The sequence below is a fragment of the Macrosteles quadrilineatus genome, unplaced genomic scaffold (genome assembly GCF_028750875.1).
Source record: "Macrosteles quadrilineatus isolate MER2022 unplaced genomic scaffold, UCM_ALF_1.0 Scaffold_3__2_contigs__length_128488019, whole genome shotgun sequence".
NCBI lineage: Eukaryota > Metazoa > Arthropoda > Insecta > Hemiptera > Cicadellidae > Macrosteles > Macrosteles quadrilineatus.
The window spans coordinates 97760156-97787524 of record NW_026542596.1 but is presented as its reverse complement, the minus strand read 5'-3'; the positions used below and the strand labels follow the sequence as shown (position 1 = coordinate 97787524).

The following is a 27369-nucleotide window of genomic DNA, read 5'->3' as shown; positions in this document are numbered from 1 at the left end:
CCAAATAAACTATGTTTTCTACATGGCCTTGGAAGAAAGGTTACAGGGTGAAAGTATAGGGCTAAACATGGACTGATGGGGGCGGGGGCATAAAATAGAACCAGATCTGCCAATCTACCTTTTAGGAATGAGAACTTTAAGGTCCAACTGATTACCTATGATTTGCAACAAATAACACAGCAGGACTTTAGTGCTCCCATCCCTAATTTTCGTGCCATAATTTGCTAACCATCTAAATAAACTTTCAAATTATGTCAGTAAGAATAACCATCTAAATAAACGGTGAAGATTTTCAAGTCAGTAAATGTGGTTTGCGTTAAATTTTCGTCCATTTTTTAGGTATCGAATGCTTCTCCAGTTGTAACATATTTTCCCTGCAAAGGCATGTCAAAGTGAGTTATGGGACCCAGTAAACAGTGACTCATGGGGAGTGAATGTGTTTCGTGTTGAACCTCTCGTCCATTACTATCAAGTGTCCAAACACCGTGGGACTAATGCTTTCTTCGTGGGAGAAAGTCCGATTGACTGGTAAAGTTGAGCAGGTGTCGACCGTGATAATACAGCAAGACACGTTTGGTAGAAACTTCGAAGGTAACGATTCGAGATGTTTAGAATAAGCGACTAAAAATGTCACTCTGAAGTCCATGGAAGGGTGGTAAATACTGTTTTGTTCTCCAATGACGAGAGGCAGAAAGGTCGTTGAAGGTTTAGGTTATACCGTTATATGTTCAGAATTGTTCACTAACAATGCCGTGTAAATGATCGTCAAAGTTTGATGATCAAACTATGTTAAATTATAGTCATGTCCCGTGTATGTTTGAAACGACGCATTCGAAAGGCCAAAACTAACCAACAGAATACTTTTTTTTTATTGGTTAAAATACATAAAAGGTAAAGAAAAGGAACATTTTCGCCCACGGTAGTTCCACCTACAGTGCGGTTAAAGAGCCGTGGCACCTGAGGGATTAGGAGACCCGAAGGATTTCCATGGGGTCTCCTAATACGTATCCAAACCATTTTCCTTCTTATCTATGATGATAATACTCACCCGAAGATATAGCAACAACCCTAACAAAGCGGAGAAAGGACACTTTTCCCTTAGCAGTATAATGTTCACTATTTAAATCAATACTTGAGCGAAATCTCGCCCCGAGCAGGAGGACGACGGTCTGAAGGAAATGGGTGGGTCGTGGTAAGTGATGCAACGGAAATCACCGGCCGCTCGGGTGAAGCGAAGCATGTGTATGATCATGATATCCTTGAAACAAGAAAGTTGTTCGTCAATTTATAAACCAACCTTCCACCGACCCATTGGAATCTTCCCTTCGCGAGGTAGGTCTTCATTAGGAAACCAATTGATTTCGATGTGATTGGAAAATGCTCGATGGCTGAAATTAAATCTGGAGAGAGAGGACTTTCAGAAAATTTAATTTGCGGTGATGATTTCAAAACTGTGTCAGTGGTTGGATACATGTATACTCGTAAGATGCGCATGCATTTAAAAGTAAGAGTTGTGCATATTCCCAAAGACTAGACTCTAAAAAAGTCTGTAGTCTTTTGATGGTCTGGAACTGTACCGAGTTGTCCTTGACCATTGTAACAAAATGGTGTTGACTAAAGAAAAATACATTCAAAACCAAACCAATTTCCTCAAATTGGATACAATAATATAGTGTAATCTAGGAATTTCTCCTTGTACTATGTCTACTGTATTTACCATCACGCTATCCCCAAGGTTCATCATCACTAAATTCTACATTTCAACGTAAACACCCTTTAAAGGATTCACCCCAACCTGTCTCGAAATGGGTAAGATTAATGTTCCTGTCTACGATCCAAGGGGAAACCAAACAGAATAATTGGATCTATCGCATGTAAATTGAAGCGTGACATTGCCAGTGCCAGGTACATCGATGACGTCATTGCCACTTCCGCAGGGGGAAGTGGACGTGGGGTGCTTCCCCGGGCAATCCAGGGGTTGCTATGGCAAATAGAAACACTTGTCTGACCAACACTGGGGGAAAGTTCTGACGAGGAAGTGATGGGAATATCGCCTGGAGTTTTTGATATTGAAGAAAACTAAGATATTTGTCGGAATAAATAAATATTGCTGAAGGATTAAGGAAGCCACGTAGTTGAACCACCTTTAGAGAAATTAAGAATGCCGATGTGCTGTGTACTTTGCTAGGGTATTCTAAAATAAGTCTTGGTTTGTATTGAGTTTTACACTGGAGCTATTGTTTGGGGAATGTAAAGAAGAAACGCGAAATCTCTCCCTCTAAAGAAAAACAATCTACGTGCCTGAGACTAAATCTCCATCAAACTTAATTGGAGACGTCCTCTTGAACTGGAAGACGGGAGATTATTGTCTTTCACCGAAGCAATTCTTGTTAAACGTGTTTTATGGAGAGCGGCGATTATTCTTTGTGGTGTTTATAAACAACTAGTTTATTGCATGCCATCTCACAATTCATGTTATCATATTAAAAGTGGATTATAAACCAAAACTTTGATACAACGGAAAATGTTATCACAACACATACAAATTATTTTTTTAAAGACTATTTTACACGAAAAAAATGCATAACTTCTTTCCACCACGTCTATGCCATTTTAGAAGCCTTGCAGTTGTCGAAAGGCAAAAAGCAAACGTTCAGCTGAAAATATATCAAAGTATAACTCATCCATTGTTACATTATTCCAATTGCATGTTGTGGGAGGAGTGCATCCATTACATTATCTGCAACCTCCCTGGCAATTGTGAATCATCTCATTGTTTAGACTACTTTAGTCAAAATAATTCGTGTGAAAGTCACTTAGGTAACTCAAAACAAAGAGCTTGAAAATGTAACCTATTTTTACTTAAGGTTTATTATTTTTAAGCCTAATGATCATCCCATTCCTAATGATCTTAAAATGTCAAAAGTTTAATCACAATTCAGACAGCCAATGTAAATAAATACTTCACATGATGGACGAGATACGAGCGTTCTATTACGGATCCGGATGTGTTGAATCCCTATGGTTTCGTGTCCCGGATGTTGTGTTTACGAACACCCTCGTGTTTATAGGAAGAAGTCCATGTTATTAATTCAATTCAAGGAGACTACAGCCTACACACAGGCACAATACGAATCCTGCAATGCTAGGAGTCAACTACTTCACAAGGAATCCAGCAAAACTAAGCGTTTTCCGCCTACATACATTCTCTATGTAGAATACTGCAAGATAGGAGCCATCAGCATACAGACAGATAGGATCCAGGATTCTGCAAGGTAGGAGCCATCAGCATACAGATAGATCTAGGATCGAGGATTCTGCAAGGTAGGAGCCATTAGCAAACAGTCAGATTCGATCCAGGATTCTGCAAGGCAGGAGCCACCAGCATACAGACAGATAGGATCCAGGATTCTGCAAGATAGGAGCGATCAACATACAGACAAATACAATCCAGGATTCTGCAAGGTAGGACCATCAGCATACAGACGGATCTAGGATCCAGGATTCTGCAAGGTAGAAGCCACCAGCATACAGACAAATACAATCCAGGTTTCTGCAAGGTAGGAGTCATCAGCCTACAGACAGATTCGATCCAGGATTCTGCAAGGTAGAAGCCATCAGCATACAGAGAGATAGGATCCAGGATTCTGCAAGGTTGCAAGGTAGAAGCCATCAGCATACAGACAGATTCGATCCAGGATTCTGCATGGTAGGAGTCATCAGCCTACAGACAGATTCGATCCAGGATTCTGCAAGGTAGGAGCCATCAGGATACAGACAGATACGATACAGGATTCTGCAAGGTAGGAGCCATCAGCATACAGACAAGTACAATCCAGGATCCTGCAAGGAGTCATCAGCATACAGACAAATACATCCAGGATCCTGCAAGGAGTCATCAGCATACAGACAAATACATCCAGGATTCTGCAAGGTAGGGGCCATCAGCCTACAGACAGATTCGATCCAGGATTCTGCAAGGCGAGGAGTCTACATCCTACGGATAAAGGATCCTGCAAGTAAAGGAGTCATCAGCATACAGACAAAAACATCCAGGATCCTGCAAGGCGAGGAGTCGTCTGCAGTCGGGCACGATCGAGAGTTCCGAGAGGCGATGGTCGGTATAAGTGTAAAGGTCAACCAGAGTGCGGAGTGCAGGTAGAAAGTACATCGCCCGGATTGTTCTCTGATTACTTCCACGCAACGGCAGCGCTCGGTGACCTTTATAGTTTCTTGCTTAATATAACCACGCTGCAGACTGCTAACTCGTTCATTTCTGTTTGACTTTTATTAACAGTTCCTTCGCGTCATTTAAACCGGAACACGAACTCGTAAAGATTTTTCTCGTGCTGAGATCGCGGAATGTTTCATCGTGTGGGATTGAGAGGTGAGTTTGTCAATTCACGATTGTTGTGAAAGTGATGAAGATCGGATGTTGCGATTTGGTGGTTTATTGAGATTGGTTTCAATAATGAACTTGTGAAATTTCAAATAAGGTTATCGCTAATTGAGAACTGCTTTCAAAACCGTTGATGTACGAGAATAATCGAATCGATTGCACACTCTCTTATTTTGACCTTGGTTGGTTTGATCGAATAGACACACACCACGCAACGGAATCCAAAGTTGTTATTGATCCTTTTAACAATTGTAACCTGTTCCGCTCTTAACATACTATCTATTTGTACATGATGGAATGGCCATTCATTGGATCGTAATAATGAACGAACAACACATAATTCTTTATTTAGAATACTATACAATATACAACTAAAGGATTGCTCTCTTTAAATATAACGTATAAAGTGCATAATTACGAAGATTTTTAGGATTTGATCAATTTATTTTATCTTTTACTCTCGCTAAGCAATACGTCTACATTCAATGTGGCATTACTATACTTCAACTTGATATGATGTTTATCCATGGTAAATAATCTCTATGATTACCATGCTCTATGAACATTATTAAATGTTTTCGCAGGACGATAGAGGCGAGTTGTCGAACGATTCTGTGTATTTGTTGCTCTCCTCATCTCACAGTCACATCTTGTTTTTGTCTAAACGTGATGTTCTCTCACAGCCAGAGAAGCCGACTTTCTACACCGTCTCAACCACAAAGACATGCCCAGTTATCTTTACTTGTTTGTCGTCGGAAGTGTAGGGTCCAGGAATGCGGCCTGAACAAATTTGTTTCGTACACAGAACAAGAATTCCTCGCCGGCACTTAGTGGTACTTCAATGCTTATCATCGTTTCCTCCCGTGTGTGTTTACCATGTTTATAAAGTATTGAAAAAGTCTTCATTTTAGAGGAGTCCTTCAGAATACATTGTTAATTTAATCAGATTATGTGAAATTTATTTGAAGTTTAACATATAATATTTTTGATTTCACATCAAAAGATAAACATTACGATTTTTTTCAAACGTATTCGAGGATATTTCTTTGAGCCAAGATGAAATATTCAGATAAGCCAGCTATAGACGATTAAACTGTTAAACATCTTCCAGCTCACAGAATTGCCAACTCACAGGGTTATGTATCCTGTCAATAGGTTCTAATCCTCTTTCAGTACACAGAATGAGTGAGCGCAGTTATTCTAAACATATTTTTCTTCAGGCCTACTTGCAGTCCTGGTTTCAACAAGTTCTGCACACGGTTAGTCTCTTTTAGCACACAGACAATAAGCAGTTTTTCTTCAAGTCTACATCTCCTTCTGACCTACTTTCATCCTAATGACCTACTTTCAGTTATGTACTCTGTCAAAAGGTTAGAACCCATCTTCAGCCTCAACACAGACAATAGCTAAAGCAGTTATTCTACATCTCCTTCTAGCCTTCTAGTTATCTGGCTTCTTCAGCTTCTTCCCCACATGACCTACTTACAGTCACAGATCACCACAGTCAGGTGCGTCACATTCCCGTGTTGTGGGTGAGATGACGACACAATATCTGCATAACACAGCGTCTACCGCGGCTTTCACCACATAAGGTCACCGTTCGCCATTCATACCTAGAGGCATCCACACAGTCCAGAACAATGGCGTCCTACCTTGGCCTTCCTCGGCCATCAATCAGCGGGAATCACCGGCCTACGTTGCGGTACTGCGGTACTGCGGTTTCTCAGGACCATAATACTCCCATTGACTCGTAAAAGTCACAGTGTGTACTGCTTGATCGTCTATCTGCGGAGGTTCCTATAGTTGGATAACCGTGGGAGGTTTATGGTGTTTATGTAACATTGTGTGCATTTGTTATTGTTGTTCCTTATGGTAATGGTGTCTTAGAGAAGCTGTTCTTGTACAGTTACGGTTAGACCTTATCCAAGCTCTTTAAAGGTGGAACAGTTAGTTTTTACAAACGGTCTTTTCCACTCCTGCGTTCAATCTGCGTAAAATGGGTTTACGTTGGAGGACTGTTTGACTAAGTTCAAAAATTCCTAACTGAACTGTATGTTATTATTTAACACGGGTAAGCCACAAACACCACCTTGACCTATTTTAATGACATCCTGCCCCAGCAGAATTGATTATCATTGCAACTAGTTGGCCCAAAATGCGATTTTGCGGCCAAGCCGTTCCACAGCAGACTCAATGAGGCGAAAGCGGATTTAAATGTTGCTCTGGAGATTAATGGTACGATGATATTATGATATAGAATGAGGGTCGAAAAATGGTTGTTTGAGATTATGAGAAATCATTTGTTAAACAACAAATTATTGGAAATATGTTTTGTGTATTCTACTGACAAACGAGACAATCAAAAAGTAGGCCTACCGTACTTTGATTGTGTTTTGCTTCAAAACGTTGATTGTCTTATCATAGGAATTATTTTCGTCTATGGCCTAATCTTTGTGTTTGGTCATTCATAGTAACTATTTCCTGGCAACGGTATTTTCAGGAACACGGTTAGTTTTAAGACAATACTTGGGTTGGCATAGCCTTATCTAACGTTATCTCGCAAACCTTTCCAGCCTTAACTCTACGGCATGCGGAACCACTCAGAGATTTACTCGCCATGATAAAATTTCTCATTAGTTATCTTCTATTTAGTGACAAGTTCAGTTTCAGAAACAACCGTGACTGGAAGATGGATTTCAAGTGATCTGACCACGGAATACTACAAGCGATTTACTTACTAACAGGAAATCACTTGACTACCTATTGCCATATTGAATCTGGATGCGTTTTCCATGTAGTTTGATTAGTTTCCCTATCTAAATCTATAAAAGAGTAAGTATGTATATATTTGTATGTTGCCTATGGACTCCGAAACCACTCAACAGATAGTAGTGACTTTCAGGCATTATTCAAGGATGGTTTGTGTGAAGTTCGGTGCAGATCTGTCAAAAGGACTTCGCCCCAGAGGATTTTAAGAGGTCCTATGTCAGACATTTGGAACCACAATGTAAATAAATAAATACACGGTATTTAGAGTATCTAAATCCCAACTGTGCTTTGCATCTCTGGGCTTTAGCTTGGTATTTTTTCAATAAGTACTTTGAAAAGCTACAAAATATAGTAGGCCTTCCCAACTCCTCATATGTTCTATAACATCATCAAATTAACAAACTCAAGTTTTTCATGCGATTTGTGTAAATACCAAACGATTAAAAAGTTTCACCCTATGCGGTATGTTTAATCATTATCACATAATCAGAACGTTTCAAGACCTCAAGCTCCAAGACATAGTTTGAGACAAGTAGGACATCGCTCATGATGTCTGACAGGAAAGGATGTCGGCGTCGGAACTGTGATAGCATCGATCTCTAATGAATACCAACGATGTCGAGGATCCATAGATGCAGCTGAATCAACAATAACTGTACTTGTACTATCAGATGAGATGTCAGTGTGGTCGAAAGGTCAACAATCTGGACCATTTAAAGACACCAGAGAAACTAACCTGGAGGTGTGTGAAAGGTTGGAATATGTTCAAGTTGCATTGATTTCGTATAGGTAGACTTGCCATCATGGACCAGCTGTAGCTAGTTTATTTACTAAAAAGAACGTAATTGAATCAGCCTCTCTTCGATTGCGCTTATATTCAACTTATTTTTCTCTTTCAGTTTTAAAGTGTAAAATATTTTGAATCACTCTCTATTCGAAAATGGGCCATTCCCATACAGCTGAGATCTTCTGAATAGTGGTCAGCTGACTTTTCCTTACAACATTACTTTCGCCACACAAACAATACTTTGCCTGACATCAACAAAGTTACAACTAAAAAAACTTCTAGATTAGGAAATATCAGATATTTTTTTAAGTTTAATGAAGTAGTTTTTTTCATCGTGATAAAAAATATCGTTCAATACTCGTCACGAAAGTTCCATTTCGGCGCGAGACAGTGTATTACATTCTAGTCGACTAGTTAAATATAGATTATCTGCGTTAGGGTTTAAGTGTTTTTGGTCAGTTTTTAGTTAAACATATTAGTGTAGACTATCTATATAAATAAAATTACAGTTTTGTCAATGTGCGTTGCGTAGAACTGGGAGTGTGTTTTATATTAGAACCTTGAAGTTTGTGGTTTGACGTTTCATCTATAAGCCGAAACAAGTTTTGTCTTAGTTTACTATTTTACATTGAGAAGCATTTCAACAAGACGTTTGCCCTCACATTGCCTAATGCCACCTATATCACAGTTACGATATTGGGATGCTGCAAACAGCAAAGGTGGATTCCAAAATAACCCAAATACAATGAGATATGTAGGATGAGTGAAGCTTTACAACTGACCAAGATCACTTTTAAAGCTGGTCCATTTTTAAAAAGCTCAATTATCAAACAGCTACGTGTTTTATTTTTAAATAGCACAACAAGAAAACTCGCTATGCATCACGTTTATGTTGTAGGCTACGAACTATACAACTATACAAACTACTGTATACAGTACTATTAGCATAAGCATAGTTCGTTGGTTGTACTGTAGGTGATGAAATGAAACACTTTCAACTGCCAGAGTATTTTCCTTACGTTACATCGTTGCGTCACTCCCACTGTTATCTTGGTGTCGTATACGTAAACGAGGCGTGTGGTAAACACGTTATGTCAATACATAAAGGTATCTGAGTCCTTTGTCGGCAATAAGCTGTTTCCTAAAAAATCTATTTGCGTTTCCTGGTTTAACTATGTGGAATGACCTAGAAATAGTTTAAAACATAAACTGTAGACCTGAATAATCTTCAGCTAATTTAATAACATTTCAGAACGTCTAAGGATTTTTTTTTGCGAAATGTATCGATAAAAGAAATTTAAGATGATTAATATTGTACTTACTTGATTTCATATTTTGGGGTTTAAAGTACATTATATTTTTATTAGTTTTCGACTTTGATCGATTATTAATATCAATAATTCATGGTATACTTATACAACAACGATATAGTTTCATAATAAACCGTATTATGCTTCACTCTAAAAATAACTACGATATTTAATTCCCACGCGGTTCCCACAGAAAATTCATGACTGAGTTGTTATATCATGAGAACAACATGTGGCTTTATGTACAATATGTTAGAGCACTTATAAGGTTTTTCATCAAAATAAGACTTTTGTGATCACATTAATTAATTTTAACCTCCTAACATTTTATGCTTCTTGTGACACTTTTGACAAATATTTTTTAAATATCATTTTGTAATCCCAACCTTGGTACTGTAATATCTAAATGAAATTTTCAATAGCCCATAGCATATCTTAAATGTCACAAAAAAAAAAAAAATAACAAGATAGTTTCATTATAAAGATTAGTCAAACCCCTCCATTCTGGTAAAGCAATTCTTGTACAGTGTTCATTCATTTTTTAGAACTATACAATATTGGGTATCTCGAAAACGTCTCTAACGATTTGGATGTATTTTGGTGTTTTTGTAGTATTTTAAGCTCATCTACATATGTGTCACTCTTCCGGAAACGTTATTATAAACAAACCTATTCAGGTATGAATGGTTCTTAGTTATAGTTTCCCGTTTCCATGAGTATTTTGTGGTAACTGTATCGACTACAATATTCGCTGCACAGTATTTTATTTATGAACAATTTATAGAACAAATGTATTCCCACATGGTGATAGAATCCATAACAATTTACAGTAACGTTGACTAACAAAACTACGAATATATTCATTGTAAAAACTCTGTCAAATTCAGATAGACCACAAAAACCAGGGCGACACGACAAAACACGTTCATTGTGAAGGTTTCCATCTTTGTAGAGAGTTGGAGTTGATACTTGTAATTAAACTGTTCACGACTGGCATTGTCACAGTTGTGGAAAGTGAGACAAGCTTCACGTTTGTTGTTATCACAGTGCTGGGTAACAGTGAAGGAATAACTGTTCATTAAGCGTTAAGCACGCCACTACATTAGTATTTAGGATTGTACATAATATTTACACAAGCAAATATTGAACAGAATATTCATTTATGGACAGTATTGGGTGTATCGGAAACGATTATCTTATTTTGCTAAAAATGTGTACGAATATTGGTACTGTATTGTAATAGACAACGAATCTATAAGTATTAATATACGGTGTAGGAATGGTATATTTACCAGTGATGTAGCCTGTTTTGTTTAACACGTGATGTACCTACATGTGTCTTCTCCTTCTATCCTCTTTAGTTGGCGATTGTTCTACTGTACTGCACCCCAACGACTGGCTAGTGGCTGGAGAGACCAAATAGTTCATCAGCTAGAGCATGGAATAGTGAATAAAATTGGCAACTTTCTGTATCATACATCGACATTTCTGTTAATACGAGCAACATAATTAATTTTCGTGTGATTCGTCTTAAAAAAAATGTTCAAATATTTTTGAGGCCTCCGGGTATATTTTTGCACACCCTATACCCATTGGTAAGTTGCTCCCCAATTGTACAATTTTCTGGCGGCACCCCTTTGTGTATATAATATACAACGCCCTCTAGGCCTAATCTTTCTGGACAGACCCTAGCGTCCTAGGATGTGACCAAAACCTGCTGAAGTTCAAGTAATCTATAGATTAGCAAGTACAGTAAGTACAGTAGCAGTGAGAATCCCAGACACTAAACTCTGTAGCGGCTACAGAACAGTAGCAGTTCCTCGGCACGGCGTGACGGTAGTTTCTCCTGGTAGCATGACAAACAGTTGGACCGTCACGCGTCAATGACCACCAGCGTCAAGCTCTGCCTTTATATAACCGACCATCTCACTCACGACAGACTCAACCGCGTGATGTAAGCTGCAGTAATTAACGATACTTAGATAATCCAGAGTTACGTTCGGCTGTGTCCGGTGCAATAATTGGCTTGCAACGTTACAGTTCATCCAGCGTTACGCCGTTACTGAGTTGTGGTAGTAATTGAGTTATTTAAACTTTTTAAATTAACTGAATCAAGAATGCGTTGATGAGGGTAAGACAGGCTTCATCAGATATAGTATTAACTAGGTTTGGGACTCATCAATGTTGTTATCAATGTACTGAGTATGGGAAATTATTTTAATAGACAAATATTCTATAAGTCTTATACATGACAAATGTGTCAAAGCAAACACAGCGAGAGCGAATACAAAAATGTCTCTAACGACCAAGGATGAAACAACTGATGAATTTGGAATGTATCTATAGCCAATTGTATGAATGCCAAATTCATCATTTCTTGACCTACCGTACTGTAGTACAAAACAGAGATCTTCTTTGCATGCAAAAATAATTTTTAAATGTACGATAACCCTTTTTTCAGAATCGGGAGTTCCACCAAGATGAAGAAAATACGTAAACAGAATTCCGTCAAAAAAACGTTTTTATTCATACAATACTAAGAACGCTATAAAACAAGGTGGTGTTACAGAACCAATATGATTTCTTATGTAGTATTCAATCATTATACACGAGAAGCAATTGTATATTCCGTTAGAAATACGAATGGCGGATGTAAGCATGAGTAGATATGGTAATGAGTATGATGAATGAGATACTTTATATAGCTTGGTACTAACTAAGATCAGCTGTTTCATTGGACAGGCCAGGATCGTCAAATGATCGACGTCAGCTGGGTGGATCGACATTTTGTACATGAAGATTAGTCCAGCCAAATCATCGAAATTTACCTCAACTCACACAAAATAAGTGCGACGATTTGTTTCTTAATTTTATGTTTTTTGCGCTAAATCTGAAGAGATTTATTTGAGAATAATTCATCATTACTGACTACATTCAGATTACAAGACGAACACCAACTACCCAGATAAATGCTAATCTTTGAGTTGCATGTCCGAGCATACCAGCTCGACCTGTGTTTGGATATGGTAAGTGGTAACCGGTAACATGTGTGCAGAGGAGAAACTGGTAAGCTTTCCCACGCATCTTCGCCACGCGGCCTTCTGGTATCTGAACGTCCACCACGCCGAAGACCTTGAGGCTAACTCGGCTAATTCCTCTTGCACGATCGCCGATCTGGTTTGTCCCTAATGAACCTCACGTCTGCTGAAAGGAAATTACAAGACTTTCGTCTGACTCAATGTTTCAAAGTGGTCTCAGAGTGAAGTTAGAATCAGCTAACACGGATTCTTACTTTTTACAATTTGAGAATTCTAACCCGAATTGGATAGGAAATGGGGGGAGTGGGAATCGTCTGACTCATAATGTAAGATCGACTAGTTTTGTAAAATGTTCTAACTAGATTGACTAATAATGCTTGAATGCCTAACTAAAGATTTCCTACCTTGAGCGAGTTGTCACCACAATCACTCCTCATCTACAACTAAACGGTCTCTGCATTGATTAGTCTTGTCTTGTCAAGATACATCGCACACATAACAGTCCTAACTCGTAATTGTTGCAAACTCAAACATGTCCTTTGATAAAGTGAATTGTTGATTATGATAAGTTTTGTGTTATTCAAGGTGATGTTGCTGAAACTTTTCGTTATGATTTTCGAAACCCGTTTCACAAGGTTTTGGGATCTGGAACCTGATATCGCCTCGGATGAAAAAGTATCAGAGGTAACAAGATTTCCCTAAGTACACTTCAGGAAAAGTAGAAAAACACCAAGTAAAACCACATTGATTGAAGACTACAAACCAGATTAAAGAAAAACGACAAATTGTACAAATGTAGGCCCACACGTCAACACAAGATGGTAGGCTCGTTTCTCTATGCGGGGTTTCTTTTATGGTTTTCCGATTTGGCTAGTTTTGTGTACTAACATTGTTATGGTTTAGTACTTTATCACCCAAGTACCGGATATTCCAGATCCCAAATCTTCGTGATAAAGTATATTTACTAATCGTGATAGGCAATCTTCGGAACAATCCCTCTACGTGCTATACCATTAAACAGCGGCCACATCAAACACGGCGATAAGATCAGTCCTGGCAACGGTAAACTGCTAAGGACATTCAATCAGTCCCACACGTGTTGTCCGGAGGCTGTGGCTGAGTGTGAACAAATCTACTTTCTCCTGGCAAATCGCACTCTCTACCAGAGGTTCAGGCAGCCACAGGGATGATAGATGGCCTGGTATGTGAGCGTGTTCTGGACAAACCTGGAAGTCGAGGTGTGAGAACGCATTAGCTTTTTGCGAGAGAGTTGAAGCTTTGAACCATAGAAAACCCAGCAAAATTCATGGTAAAGTAGAAGCAGTGACTTTTAGATACTTGTAGACATCTATGTTTTATTTTATTCTAAAAGACCACAGTTGATGGTAGACTCGCAGATTGTTGTACATAAATATTATCTGTTGTTGCTGTGATAGTTGACGTGGGTTACGACGATAAGTTGTCATTTCAGTTGGACTTGGTCAAAAAGTTGGCTCATTCGACTACATGAAACTATAGAACTAAAATCGAAAGTCTAGCCCATCCGTAGTGAAAGGTAGACAAACCTAGGAGCTGAGAAATGCATATAGGCTTGTGTATCTGTGAAATGGTTGAAACTTGAACCAAGGACAGTACAAGACATTCTATTTCCGTTACAAAGCCAGTGTAATACTGGGTACAACGGTAATAGAATGTAATATAAAAATAAAATGGCCATAGTTAGTAGACTTTAGCCAAAACACAGTACCTTGTCAACGAGAAATACATAATCATTGGTAATAACAGTAGTTTGTAGCAACCGTTATGCATCGTTTTAATTTCTGACTAATGTTCCGTTAAGCACGAATAGACTAATAAACTGCACGGAATATCTTTGTTTATCTCTAATTGCAATCAAAACTGTTTTACTATACCAATATCCATTTGGTTCAACAGTTACGGAACACAAAATCCAATCAAAGAACTCCTCTTCCCGCCAACAACACTTGCAGGAAATTGCTTCGTAAAATCGTCCACAGATGGACTGGAGTCTGGAGTCAGTCTGCAATAAACATAACAACTCTTCACGGAGTATTGACAAGCCTGTAATCTGAATCCCAAGAAGGAGAGGAGCGAAAGGACTTCATACTGGAGACTATAACTGAGCAGCTGTAAACTCACGAATAAGAAGAACATTGTGTAACTGGGTCAAAACAGCTGTGATGCCTTTTGTGGCAAAACTGACCAATAGTAGGCTGTAGAAGAGTTCCTGGGATGACAAGATGTAAATGAAACCGAGAATGGCAGTGGGCAAACGTTACCTGCTTGTGTAAGAGGTGTCTTTGTTTGTACCTAAACACGTAGTGAAATCCCGTATTCGGTGTTAAATATTTTAAATTCAAGTTGTGTTAGGTTAGAATGGTAAGCTTATTTACTGGCATCATTTCAATTGATTTCACATTGGTCTCGGAAGTCCTGGGTTCAAATCCCGCCATTCGCAAATATTTTATCTAGCCTAAGTTATAAAGCCGCAACCTTTAGCCACTGCAGTAATGTGAAAACAATCCCGAGCTAAAACCTAGCGTCCACAGTTCGCTATAAGCCGATTCAATAAAAAAAAACACTAATAAAAAATGGGAATCAAAATTCATTTCAATTCAATTCAATTTTTCAGAAAAAGAAACATTACATATAACTTTTAACATTAAGGTTAATTTCTAGTTAATCCGGTTCGAAGGACCAATTTTTCGCTTTAACAGAACCCGTCACTGAGTATCTTAAACTATAGTATATTTTTAAATTACTAACATGGAACAGTTCTAGGGAATACATTAAGGGTCGAAATCTGTAAGATACTAACCCTAACTTTTACAGGTTGCGTCAGATCAGGATAACTATTCAATTTTCATAATTTCAAAATAAATTGTATTGAATTTCATAATATCTTACATGAATAAAATGCAATAATCCTAGCCTGACCCAAACTGTTTTAGGGGTTTAATCAAAAGCGTTTTTAGATCAACAATTAGTTTAGTACTAAGTTTTAATCGACTCACATATAGACCTACTGCACTAATCTCTAGGCAAAGTCAAAAGTTAGTTAAACATTACAGGAAAGTGTTCGGTAACAGTGACTAACCTTAATTAGTCCTACCCCTCGAGGCGATAATAATGACGTCATTAACTCATTACGCATTAAACTCTATGAATCAGCTGTTTTATTGTAAAGAGCTTAAACGTCATAACATTTTGACAGGCTTGAGCTGACATTTCCCTTTATGGCGACAAATTAATCTAATCTATCTAACTTATGAATGTGTCTATGTGAGTTTGCGTGTCACGTGTTCACGTGTAAACTATTAGATTATTTTCACTAAATCACAAACACAGATCACATATCAATGTTTTACATTTTGTAGGGATTTGCCCAAGGCATAGAAAGGTGTTTATGATATGCTTGTGAAAGTAGTTTACAGAATAAAAGTAAGTATGGCAAGTACATTAAGTCAAAATCGTTACCTACATGCAATTTATAAACAATAGGCTATATTTGTTCTAAGTTTCCCAATGTTACCAAATTTGTAATACTGCACGCCCGATAAAAACGATAGATTATATTTGATAAAAATAATATATTAAGTGTAATTATTTTTCTTTTTTTTAAGAATGTTTAAAAAATAATATCTTTCCACGATTTCTCACCCTACAGCAAAGCACTAGCCAAATCTAGTGAATCAGTGGATAGCAATAGGTTATCAGTGAAAAAATTACACGCATATACTCATATACTGTACCTATATATATACACATTATGTATAGCCATTGGACAAATCTAGTAATTTATAAATCAAACCACAAAACAGCATAGGTATAGGTTTCATCGCAACTAAAGAGCATCAGATTCCAAATCCCAAAACATGACTTGTCAGTTTTACCACAGACTTTTGTGTTTTGTCAGTAAAACCAGTTGACTAATCAATGAAGACAAATTCCCACAGAGCAACAGAACAACATAAAATCAACATCACCAACAATAAACTTTTTACTAAAAGTAAGCTTTCTGTTCGTTAGGTCACTACAAGTAAACAACCAAACAATTCTTCTAAATGAAACGTGCTTTTTATGCACCATTGTTTGAATATAAGGTAGATTATAAACCGGTTGTTTATTGTAAACTGAGATTGTTTAGTACCATTTAGTTTAGTACCGTACCTATTGCTAAGATGTAGTACAAAACATCTGTAACATTTCACAAAGACAGCATGTAGCCCTACTATGCGTACAGTACCTGTTATAATCTGAATATGAACACAGTACGGGTTTTTTTAGAATGGATTAAATAGCGATGATCTGTAGTGTTTTATCTATGGTCCTTCGTGCAAGTACCTTTGTTTATCTAACATCAGCTGTTTCTTGACAAACAAATGTTTGTTAAAAGTTCAACTCCCAAAGAGCATAACCATCTGTTCTCAGTATTGATTATCTTGACCTCACCAAACGAACCCGTCTAAACTTTTTCGAAGCATAGCATAGATTCAAATACAAAAGATAAAGATTGTAGATAAATAGATCAACCTCATAAAATAAACTGTACCCATTGGCCATTCCTGAATCAACGTGTTACGGTAGCTAACGTCATGCACATGCACGTTCTATCATAGACTAAGCAACACGTTTTATCTATGGTTCTATCTTTGGTTTTTGATCACATATTCGCACTTCGCAGTTGATCTCATATTACTGTAGCCTATACAAACATCATGTGGTTACAATGCTACTGTTGGTCTGTAGGCTACCAACAATCAAAGGGTCGCTGGTTCGATCCCGAGAAAAGAGATTTAACTTTGTTATTATTCTCGATGGTTAAACATGCTGTTCTTTATCATTGATTTAGTAACATGGTTCTGCTTATAAACTATCTGGTTTTACTGGAGTTAGACGGTAGGTAACAAAGCTACACAAAACAAAGCATTTCTCACTCATCAACGCTTATCTTTCACTCAAATCCATCATCAGGTTAATATGCTAAACCATTGTGTCCATGTCACAATATAACAATGACACTCATAATGATAAATAAAGATGATTTTCATAGCAAAGTTCTAACAATTGAACAATTCCGTTGATAACAGTTTTAGTTTGAGCAAGTCACGACAGGCTACGTCAAGTTGTAAAAGTACAAAAAACCTATAACTAAATAGACCTATGCAGTAACATGCAAAAACCAGTAAACACCACTGCAAGTCTAAACAGCACGAATCATGACCATACAGTACCGTAACGAATTATTGTATAACAAAAATATCTATTCGCACACCAAACAACGAATAATTTGATTAAATAAGAAAAGTTACCTGTACAATGTTGAGTCCAGGTTATTGAACTGCACGGATCACTGATCACTGCATCCAACACAAGCTACTAGATACTCGTCCAGTCTACGGTGATACATTACACAAAACACTGGATGAAACGGTAAAACACAAATAAAACACAAGAGAGAGTCTACGCAACAATGAAACTATAAAACCGGCGCGGCACACAGCGCAGCGACGTTGGTTTCGCGTGCGAGACGAGACAGGTGAACTGACAAACAGACGAACAGAAACAGAACAGAGTAGTGTTCTCTCTCTCTCTCCCCCTCCCCCAGGTGGCGTTGTCGTTGTCGCTGCCCAGGCAACCGGGACAACACTGTAGCTTCCGGTATCAGGGTCTGGACTCTGGACAGGTGCGGGAACAATAATGATCATCAGGGAGCAATATATCTGAAGACAGGGATCAGAAAATAAAGAGACAAGAATGCTGATGGACCCAAACCTTTGACAGGTTTAAGAGGTTCCATTTGGTTTATAGGATTGGCTTAGGGTAAATTTTGACTAAAATAAAATAAATCAAGTCAAGCAAGCACATTGAATTTTTTTGTGTTTTTCTAAATTGTTTACGATGTGCTTCAGTATTAACTAATTTTAAAATTAAGATTACACTAATCAAGCTTTAATGTGTAAATTTTCATTGCCTTCAAGAGGTTACCAACGGCCCCGGAGTAGCACAGACTTTTTCATGCAGTATAGTTTATTTAATTTAATCCAAACTTCCATACCACTTGGAGTCCCAGTTAGTAACAAACTATAAACGTCAACCGGGCACGAGAGAGATGAAAATAGGCTTCAGATTTTTCATGCAGACGTAGGCCTACTGTCTACTTGAGCGTCTTAAGTAAATAATTAAACTCAATACCCCCGCCGCAGCAAACCTGCCGACTAAGTGAATTTCCAGTTGTCTGAATTTATTTTCAATTAAATGTATTTAATTAACATTAGGTTTTATGAGTACATAGGCTACGGGGAGGATGAAAAAATCTGTTTTTTTAATATTAATAACTTAGTACAAAATAAATAAATTTACCAAGTTTGATCAAAAGGGTCGCCGGAATGGTCGCAAAATATATCCATAAACAAGCAAACTACAACATTTTACAATATTCTCCATAAGAATAACATGGGAATTTTAAATAACAATTTTTTGAATTTTATCCGTAACTAATTATTATACAAAAAAAGTTGATATACTGAATTATTTGTTTTTTAAAGCTCTCCAAAAAGGTCTGAGAAGAAATTGGGGTTTAGAGGATCAAGAATTCGAAAAACCAATTTTTACCCCATAAAACCCCCCGTAAAACCCCGTTCCCATGGTCCGATCATGCTGGTTCGCGAACTCATTCAAGTTTATGCCACTTTACACCTTCAAACTAAATTTTATCAAAATCGGACACAAATTACTCAAGTTATCGTGTTCAAGGACACATATATATATATAAATCTATATATATACATATATAAAAATTTGAACGAATGGTGTTTTTGGCCTCTGGGGACATCAAAATGAAAACGTAAATCGGTCCCGGGCCTAATGCCACCTACGGTAATAGCTACTTCCTTATAGAGAAATTCGTTAAAACCATTATTTATCACGATTTTTGTACTACGTTGAATGAATTTTAGCAGCTTTGCCAAATATATTAAAAACCTAGTACTGTACCAAGAATATTTTGTTTTACAAGTTAGCTACACTGTATAAATGTCTACAATAATAATTGTAAAAACACATTTTTCATTATTTTATCACATTATGTAAAACAAATCATCATGTTTTGGAAATAGTTATTTGTGTACTTAACTAGTGTGCGAAGTGACACTTTGCACTCGCGTTACACATTACATTTTTTCCTACAGTTAAACTACTATAAAGCATATTACAGTTCCGTACAGAAAGTTGCTAATTGCTGCATCTACTTAATTTTGCCGTTTTTTTCCGCACACCAGTATTCCAACCAATCAACAAAAAACAACGTGCATTTATTAGGCACGTACCTAATACGTGAACGCTTGAAAATAAGTTGGCAACACTTAAAGATATTTAGACTACGATCACATGGTGCAGCGTTTCCCATTTCGTTCAATGTTTGGATTTAACATCCTAACCTAAATAGTGTTGTATAGTGTTTGAAAGATCAATTATTTATATGCTTTATAGTAAATGTAGGAAAAATATAACGTGTAACGCGAGTGCAAACTGCCTTAGCTGCACTCGAGAAACTTTCCACACTCGCCTGCGTAAACATTTCTCTCGTGTGCAGCGTTCTACTTCGCCCACTAGTTTTTACAAATAACTACTGTATAGACAAAATACAAATAACTATACAAATAACGAAATAACTATGGTCTTTCAAACACTATACAACACGTTTTTGGGTTAGGTTAACAAGCTTTGAACGAAATCGGGAAAAAATGAGTACGGCAAAAAAATTAGTGCGGCAAAATCAAGTAAATGCCCCAATTTACTACTTGGCGTGCTCTAATCAGTGCAAGGAAGCCCACTTTGTTTAGTAACTGTAGGAAAAAGCGTTTCTGAGCGTTGTGCAAGCACTAAAAATCTCAAAACCAATCTCGATCAGCAAAACCTTCATTTTTAATTCTGCCCCAAGCAATCGGCAGGTATAAGCAAAGCAGTAATACCACAAAGAAGGGAATAAGTATGTAAACTCTTATACTTATTATAATACTATTGTCGTATCTGTGGTAGTTTGCGTTTCAAAGGTGAAACCTTAACGCAAAAATTATATATCTATATTATAAACCTACAACAATCCAGATACTATGGTTTATATGCCACTATTACATTTTACAATCACAAAATTAGTATCTATTCCCTTTTCGAGTGTCGGTCATTTAGCCGAACATATCGCAATCCAGTCCTCTAAAGGCAATGCCGATAATGTTGTAGGTGCGTTACTTTCCAAAGGATGAACCTTTCGCTGAATGACATGTTGACGTCCTTGGTCTGGTTTCTGTGTCCAACGCGATTTTTTAGCTCCTTCCAAACTTATGATACTACTATAATACACGCGCCAATTGAACGGTTAGCGTCGTTTAGTTGCAGGCGTTGATAAAATGTTGGTATTTATCAATTGCAGCATTCCACTGGTATAATACTGTCAAATGAATTACTGAATTCACACTACTTTAGTGCATTTTTATGAACTCTACAATGATTTGGAAGAATTTTCAACCTACAAAATATTTGGATAACAATAGGATGTCAAAAGGGTTTATAGATCTCTGGTTTAGAGGCTCCCACATTTTATTCACATAAATAAACCTTACAAGACAAATTACATATGTAAACAAGTTTGGAACTCAAATATACAGTTTCCTTCAATTACTTAAAAACCACAGAACATTGATATATGTAGGAAAATAATCTTATTCTACCTTGCACGTTGTAGAAAGTTTTTCCACATCTTTAGGTACCAAAATCATAAATCTGAAGTCATAGAGTGTGTTAAATCATACTTTAATTAGTACAGGATAGGATTATAAATTACAGATAGCAATGGTCCCATGATTAACATATAAGTTACTGTGTGACATTTTCTCTTGGCACAAACTGCAGCCACATGCCACCCTTAGGTCTGGGGTAGAACTCACTCGGAATCAGCTCCAGGGGAAGCTGCATCTTGTCTGCAATCTTCACCTGGAAAATGTGTTGATCAATATTAAGAAATTTGTGAAAGTAATTAACTATTAAAATAATCAATTTAACCCTCAAATTCCCAGGCATTATTGATGGGTTCAATTAAGCGTTGAGCAATATTTTTAATTCTTTTCTCCATTTTGTAAACACAAAATCAAATATCATCACAATTCAGCTGTGGGCACAGAGAAAAGGAGGGTAAAAGTTTCAAAACCCCTGAGAAGTGTAACACATCCACTCATCTCGTCAACTTATACCTGGGCTGTGTTTTTGAGGGTCTCTACCTCAGTCAGAGTTAATTCCTCATAAGCTACATACCAGACCATCGACCTTGGTGAATTAAAGTCCAAAAACCATGACACCTGGCTGTTACCTGATTGTCAACATATACTGTACTGAAAGCATAGTCTGCTTATAAGGAAAGAACAACGTCAGAGCACATCTTGAATTTGTAAAACAATCTTTTGTATGACACATATAGGCTAGTTATTCTTATTGTATCCCAACAAAAATAAACTGTCAATGGTTATATAAGCTATTGAATTAACAGAGGTAAGTAACTAGTCAAAATTGTTATTTGACTTTTGACTATCTGAAATACCATAGGTACCACCTAGTGACAATACCATCATAAAATGTTGTCCGCAGTGCTTGATTTGTAAAAAATGAGGTACCAGATCTGTAACTAATTTAATGTAATTAGTACCTATTTATACCAATATTTTTAGCGAATTTCCCATATAGGGAATTTTAGCGAATTTCCCACATAGGGAATAAGCTATTACCGTAGTACTCATGGTAAGACCTGGACCCGGGACTGATTTTTTTTTCATTTTGAGGTCCCTAGAGGCCAAAAACACCATCCGTTCAAATTCATATATATATATATATATATATATATATATATATGTCCGTTAGCGCGATAACTCGAGCAAAAATGATCCGATTTTGATGAAATTTGGTACAAACGTGTAAACCTACGTTTATTCGAACGAGTTCGCGAACCAGCATGATCGGACCATGGGAACGGGGGTTTGTGGGGGCTTTTATGGGGTAAAAATGGGTTTTTCCAATTCTTGACCAAAAAAACATAGAATTTTGTAATTTCTTTCCAAACTATTTTGTAGAGCTTAAAAAAACAAATAATTTAGTATATTGAAGCGTTATAATGCGCCTAATGGTTACGGAGAAATTGTTAATTTAAAATTCCCATGTTATTCTTAAGGAGAATAAGTAAACTGTTGTAGTTTGCTTGTTTATGAACATATTTTGCCCAAATTTGGAAAATGTTTTAATTTCTTACTAACTATTAACATTTTACATCAAAAAACACTTATACCCTCCCTGTTGCAGCAAACCTAAGTATGTGTTAAACTGATTCTATTTAAATAGGGTATAAATGTGATATTTTTAAGGAGACATTTTAGTGTAAATCCAATCAGGCAAATGGAAATTCGCTTAGTCTGCAGGTTTGCTGCGGCGGGGGTATTATCTTTCCGAAAGAGAGGTAGGGGAACTCCATTCCGACACGTTCCCCCACAAATTGAGCACTGACTATCCAGCTATAGTTCGGCCGCTTAGAAAGCGACCTCCTCTAGCATTGGTTTAGCATTAGCGCGCAGGTCGTTTTCTAAGCGGCCGAACTATAGTAATTACCTGGTATTGAGCCAATATGCGAGCAAGGCAGAGTTTGACTGTAGTGACAGCCATGCGGATAGCCACACAGATGCGAGGGCCTTGGCCGAAGGGAAGGAACGTAGAGGTAGGCTTGTAGTGATGACCTGTAGCCATTAGATTAGTTTATATTGTGCTCACCAGAGTGCATTATTCAACAAGCAATATGTAAGTACGCGGTTTCTGTCTGGCACCGTTTAAGTGGCCCACACACTACACGTGCATGGCACGTCGTGCCCTAGCACGGGACGTTGTTGCCCTCACAATTGATCTTCAGTGAAGCCTGCAACCTGCCAAATTGCATCGTCTATTCGTAAAAATTAAATGCAGAACACACACATATGGCATGTTTTAAGAACATACTTAATTAATTATTAAAAAATATATACTACACAGCACTAAACCGCCTTAGGTTAGTCCAGACCTTACACCTCTGCCAAACAGATATACAAACACAGCACTCGGTTCACAGGACTGTGGTGGAGGATGTGTGCTCTATAATATAATATAGAGAACCATGACTGCATCTCGGCTCACGCATCACATACAGCATGTAATCATGTAATTTGATTTGATTTGATTTGATTTGAATCAATTGTGTTATAATATAAATATCGATGGTCATGCCAAAGACAAAATGCTGTACAATAAAAAACTAATAAGAAAGAATAACTATTATAGGGTCAATCCCTGTCGAAATTTTTTTAAATACCAGAACCTGGCACGGGACCGCCTACACACTGGCACGTCAAAACGGCGTGTTTTGGAATGGCACGTCAAAAATCAAACTCGTTTTCATTTCCACTGAGCCATGTCAATGCACACCGTGCTTGTACGGTGTTCACGACACAATTGCACGTTTCATCTGTTTTTGGCATGGTGTAGTGTGTGGGCTGCTTATGATTGTCACCAAAAGGTAAGGTAGTCAGTCAGTAGTCACCCTTGGCTGTCTTATTTAAATGAGAAGAATATTTTTTTAGACAATAACGAGTTTGCTTTGATGCTACTCTAATTCAAATTATTTACAACAAGAAGTTTATTCTTCAAAAAAGGAATTCAATCAATAAATAAATCAAAATCCTTTAAGGCAGCAGAACACTTTTTTTAGTTGTATTATTTTAAGCTAAATGTGATATGGTGAGTAACTGTATGGTGAGTAGAATGGAAGCATAGCGAGAAGAATGGAGTATCATAATCTTTGTGGTCTGTTTTACGACTAGGAACAGCTGTTTCTTTAGTGTTGACCTTTGGGAAAGCCTGAAAACCACAGACAGCTGTGATCTTTATTTTGAGCCATCAAAATGCTGCTGACTCTTCTCAGGATTGAGCAGCTAATCTTTTTGTTACAAAGCAAGCACCATAACCACTAAGCTACGAGGCTATTCTAATTTATTGGTATACATATTGTTTAAAAGAGTCCATCTATGGAGTACTTGTACTTTAAGCTTATTAAAATCAGAAGATTGTTGGCCCAATCCTAGAAAGGTCAAAATCTTTTTGATAGCTTGGAAATGGACCAAAGTTTAATAGAAAATTAAATAAAAGTACTTATCAATACCATCGAATCTCTCAGGTCTGAATTTCTCTGGTTCCGGATAAAACTCTGGGTCTCTGTGAATGGCATCGATTGGAACAAAAACATTCATTCCCTCATCTAGAGTTACGTTAGTCCCAGGCAAGGTGTAGGGTTTGGTCAAGACTCTAGACAGTGAAATGTTGAAGCTGTATAGCCTGAGAGTCTCTTGAATAACCTGATCCAAGTATGTCATGTGTTCAAGAGCACAAGGGTTCCATCCCTTGTATTTTGTCAATGATGATTTTACTTCTTCTACTAAATTATCCTGGATTTCTGGATGTCTAGCGATTTCATAAAGAGCAAACATAATGGTTACGGCTGTTGGCTTGATACCTGCGTGGTAAAAGTTATGTATTGTTGCAGCAATTAATTCATGGCTGAAAATATGTTTAGATTTTTGAGAGGTAACAGTTGCATTATTTTCATTAGTTTGCTCAGCTTTAGATTTGTTCACATTTTCACTTATTTCCTCGTCTTGATCTTCCAAGTCTAGCATAACTTGAAGAATATCGTTTCTTTTGGTTTTGTTTGTCGCCCGAAATTGAATTATGTCATTGATTACATTCACGTAGGAAATAATTGCATCTCGATAGCCCTTGATCATGTATAGAAAATCAAAAATTTTTGGATACTTCAACCCTATCATCGTTATTATCGGGTGACTTTTTGAAACAACGTACATTTCATCGAGGGCTTTTTTAATCAGAATGGCTTCACGGGAGTGAAGCATATTTACTCCAAACAAACAACTGGACATTACATCTATAGAGAACTGGTTTGCTAAATTTTCTATTTCTATACATTCTTCTCTTGCATTTTGGTCTTCAATTTCTTTAAGTATTCCATCCGTAGCACCAAATATCTGCTGAAACATACCCCGTACTTTGCCAGGACCAAAGGCTGGAGCAATTCTAAGACGTCTTTCACGCCATTCTTCTCCTTTGCCGAATGTGAGCGAATCTACTAAAGGGTTTTTAAATTTCACCCACCTGTCTTTAAAGAATGAAAAATCTTCTACTAAAATTGTCTCAATAACCTTAACATCACAGACGTACAATGCTGGAAAATTCAAATAGAATATTCCTCCAAATTGGTGGTTTTTGAACTTTTTGTAACATTTTCTAGGAAATTCTCTCCATGATGCTTTGTTTAATACTTCATCTTTACAACTGCCATAGAAGAAAGCAGGTTCAATGTATTGAATACCTTTGTCCTTCCAATAGTTGTTATTTTTTGTTAAAAACCAATATATAAAACATAGCACAGTAACCAGTGTTAGTATAAAAAATACAAACATTGCAAAGCACTTGTCAAGAACAATATCAAACTAAAAACTTCCAAATATTTCTAAAAGTAAAGAAAAGCTGATGTTCAAAGTACACTACACATTTATCGATACTAGCAGGTTTTCCAAGGGAACAAAATGATAATACAATCCATTAGATAAAAGTAATGGAAAACTCCTATACAGTGTACAGGGGTTTGCACTGACAAAACAAGATAATGCTCAATTGCCTGTGTTAATATTCTGGCACTTGACATAGTATCATAGATAAAACATACTCCCTTAGTAGATTTCTCATCCTAATGAAACAGCTGATGACAATTTTATTGTTAGTTCTGTACAGTATGGTCTATGTAGAGGTTCTGTTTTGTTTACAATTTGTTTCCCGTTATTACAGTCATTCAAAACCTCGTTTAACCAAACAATACGATCTAATCATAAACAATAACTTATCCCCTAGTTATATAACCAAACAGTAAAGCACAAATAAAGATTAACCCTAAAATAATAGGAACAAAATTTTTTCAACACTAGCGCCCACTGTCACTGTACATGAACTAGACACGAAAAACGTGCTTCAAAATTTACAATGGGGTGAGAAGTCTACTTGTGTTGGTTAGTCTATAGTCTTATTCTCATTACAGTATTGAGATGAAAACACCACCTACGTGCATATTATTTACCCAAATAAATATGATTAAGAATTAGTATAGAATGGAGTGAGATGATCTATAGCTTTTTTACTGACTAATAATATCTGTTTTATTAGCCAGGGTTATTTGATTTAAAGCTCAATGATCAGGTGACAGCTGGATCCAGTTTCGAACCACCAAAAAGCTACTGACTTTTTTAGGATCAATTGTGCAACCTTTCATTCTTAGGCGAGCACTATAAGCACCCAGCCATATTCTGCATGTGATGCGCTATGGGCCCAAGAAGTAGTTGCATGCCTTTTGAGTTGCCTGCAAAAGATAGCAGTTCCATTAAGATCGAACTCTTAATCACTGTTGCTGTTTTTGATCCTGGCCAAAAGGGCAACATCCAGAACATTTTACCATGATTTTGACTTTAACGATCAACCTCTTGTTGCTTGTGGTTTGCACATTGTAACATTACATGAGTAGTTTTTGGTTTTTGTTCTTGTTACTTATTTTGTTTTATTTTTATAATTGTTTTGAAATAACACCTGTAATACTTTGCAATTGCTCGAATTCGAGCAACAGGTGCACTAGTCATGTAATATTGTAATACTTACTTACTTACTTACTTACTTGCTGTGGCCACTGGTACCCTAAATGGTACTTGGCCTCCCCAGCACACTGCCACCATACATCTCTGCATCTTGCATCCTCCTTCCTTCTACCCAGTTTTCTTATGTCATTTTCTACTTGGTACCTAGGGGACTTCTTACTTCTGGGTGGTTCTACAACAGTACTTCCGTTGGTAAAGTGTTGTCTTCTTTTCTTATTATATGACCTGCCAATCTCATCTTAAACTAAATTTGTAATAAACCTTTTCA

At 37.2% G+C, this 27369-nt stretch overlaps 2 protein-coding genes across 4 annotated transcripts in view; both read right to left on the bottom strand.

The window, feature by feature from the left end:
• The window catches only part of LOC128988555 (uncharacterized), a 103483-nt gene extending 85596 nt beyond the window's left edge, over nt 1-17887 (bottom strand). For 2 of the 3 annotated variants that reach the window (XM_054409944.1, XM_054409945.1), the window contains exon 1: nt 17637-17887. The gene's annotated coding sequence lies outside the window, so the exon portion shown is untranslated. The remainder of the gene's footprint in view (nt 1-17636) is intronic. The other variant, XM_054409946.1, reaches the window with a different exon arrangement.
• On the bottom strand, nt 17804-27191 carry LOC128989400 (probable cytochrome P450 6a14). The gene is made up of 5 exons (XM_054411290.1): nt 27122-27191; nt 24548-25624; nt 22972-23096; nt 21203-21315; nt 17804-18002 (listed from the first exon to the last, which is right to left on the bottom strand). Exons 1-5 carry the CDS (start codon nt 27189-27191, stop codon nt 17804-17806), a joined length of 1584 nt encoding a protein of 527 aa, XP_054267265.1.
• Between the last annotated feature and the right edge of the window lie 178 nt (nt 27192-27369).

Coding starts and splice junctions, on each gene's coding strand:
- LOC128989400 (XM_054411290.1), bottom strand. CDS start 27,191: ATGCAGAGATGTATGGTGGCAGTGTGCTGGGGAGGCCAAGTACCATTT. Junction 23,097..24,547: donor CAGACCTGAGAGATTCGATG/GTATTGATAAGT, acceptor TAATGGCTACAG/GTCATCACTACAAGCCTACC. Junction 18,003..21,202: donor CCAAGAGAAAATGTCACACA/GTAACTTATATG, acceptor GCACCTGTCCAG/AGTCCAGACCCTGATACCGG.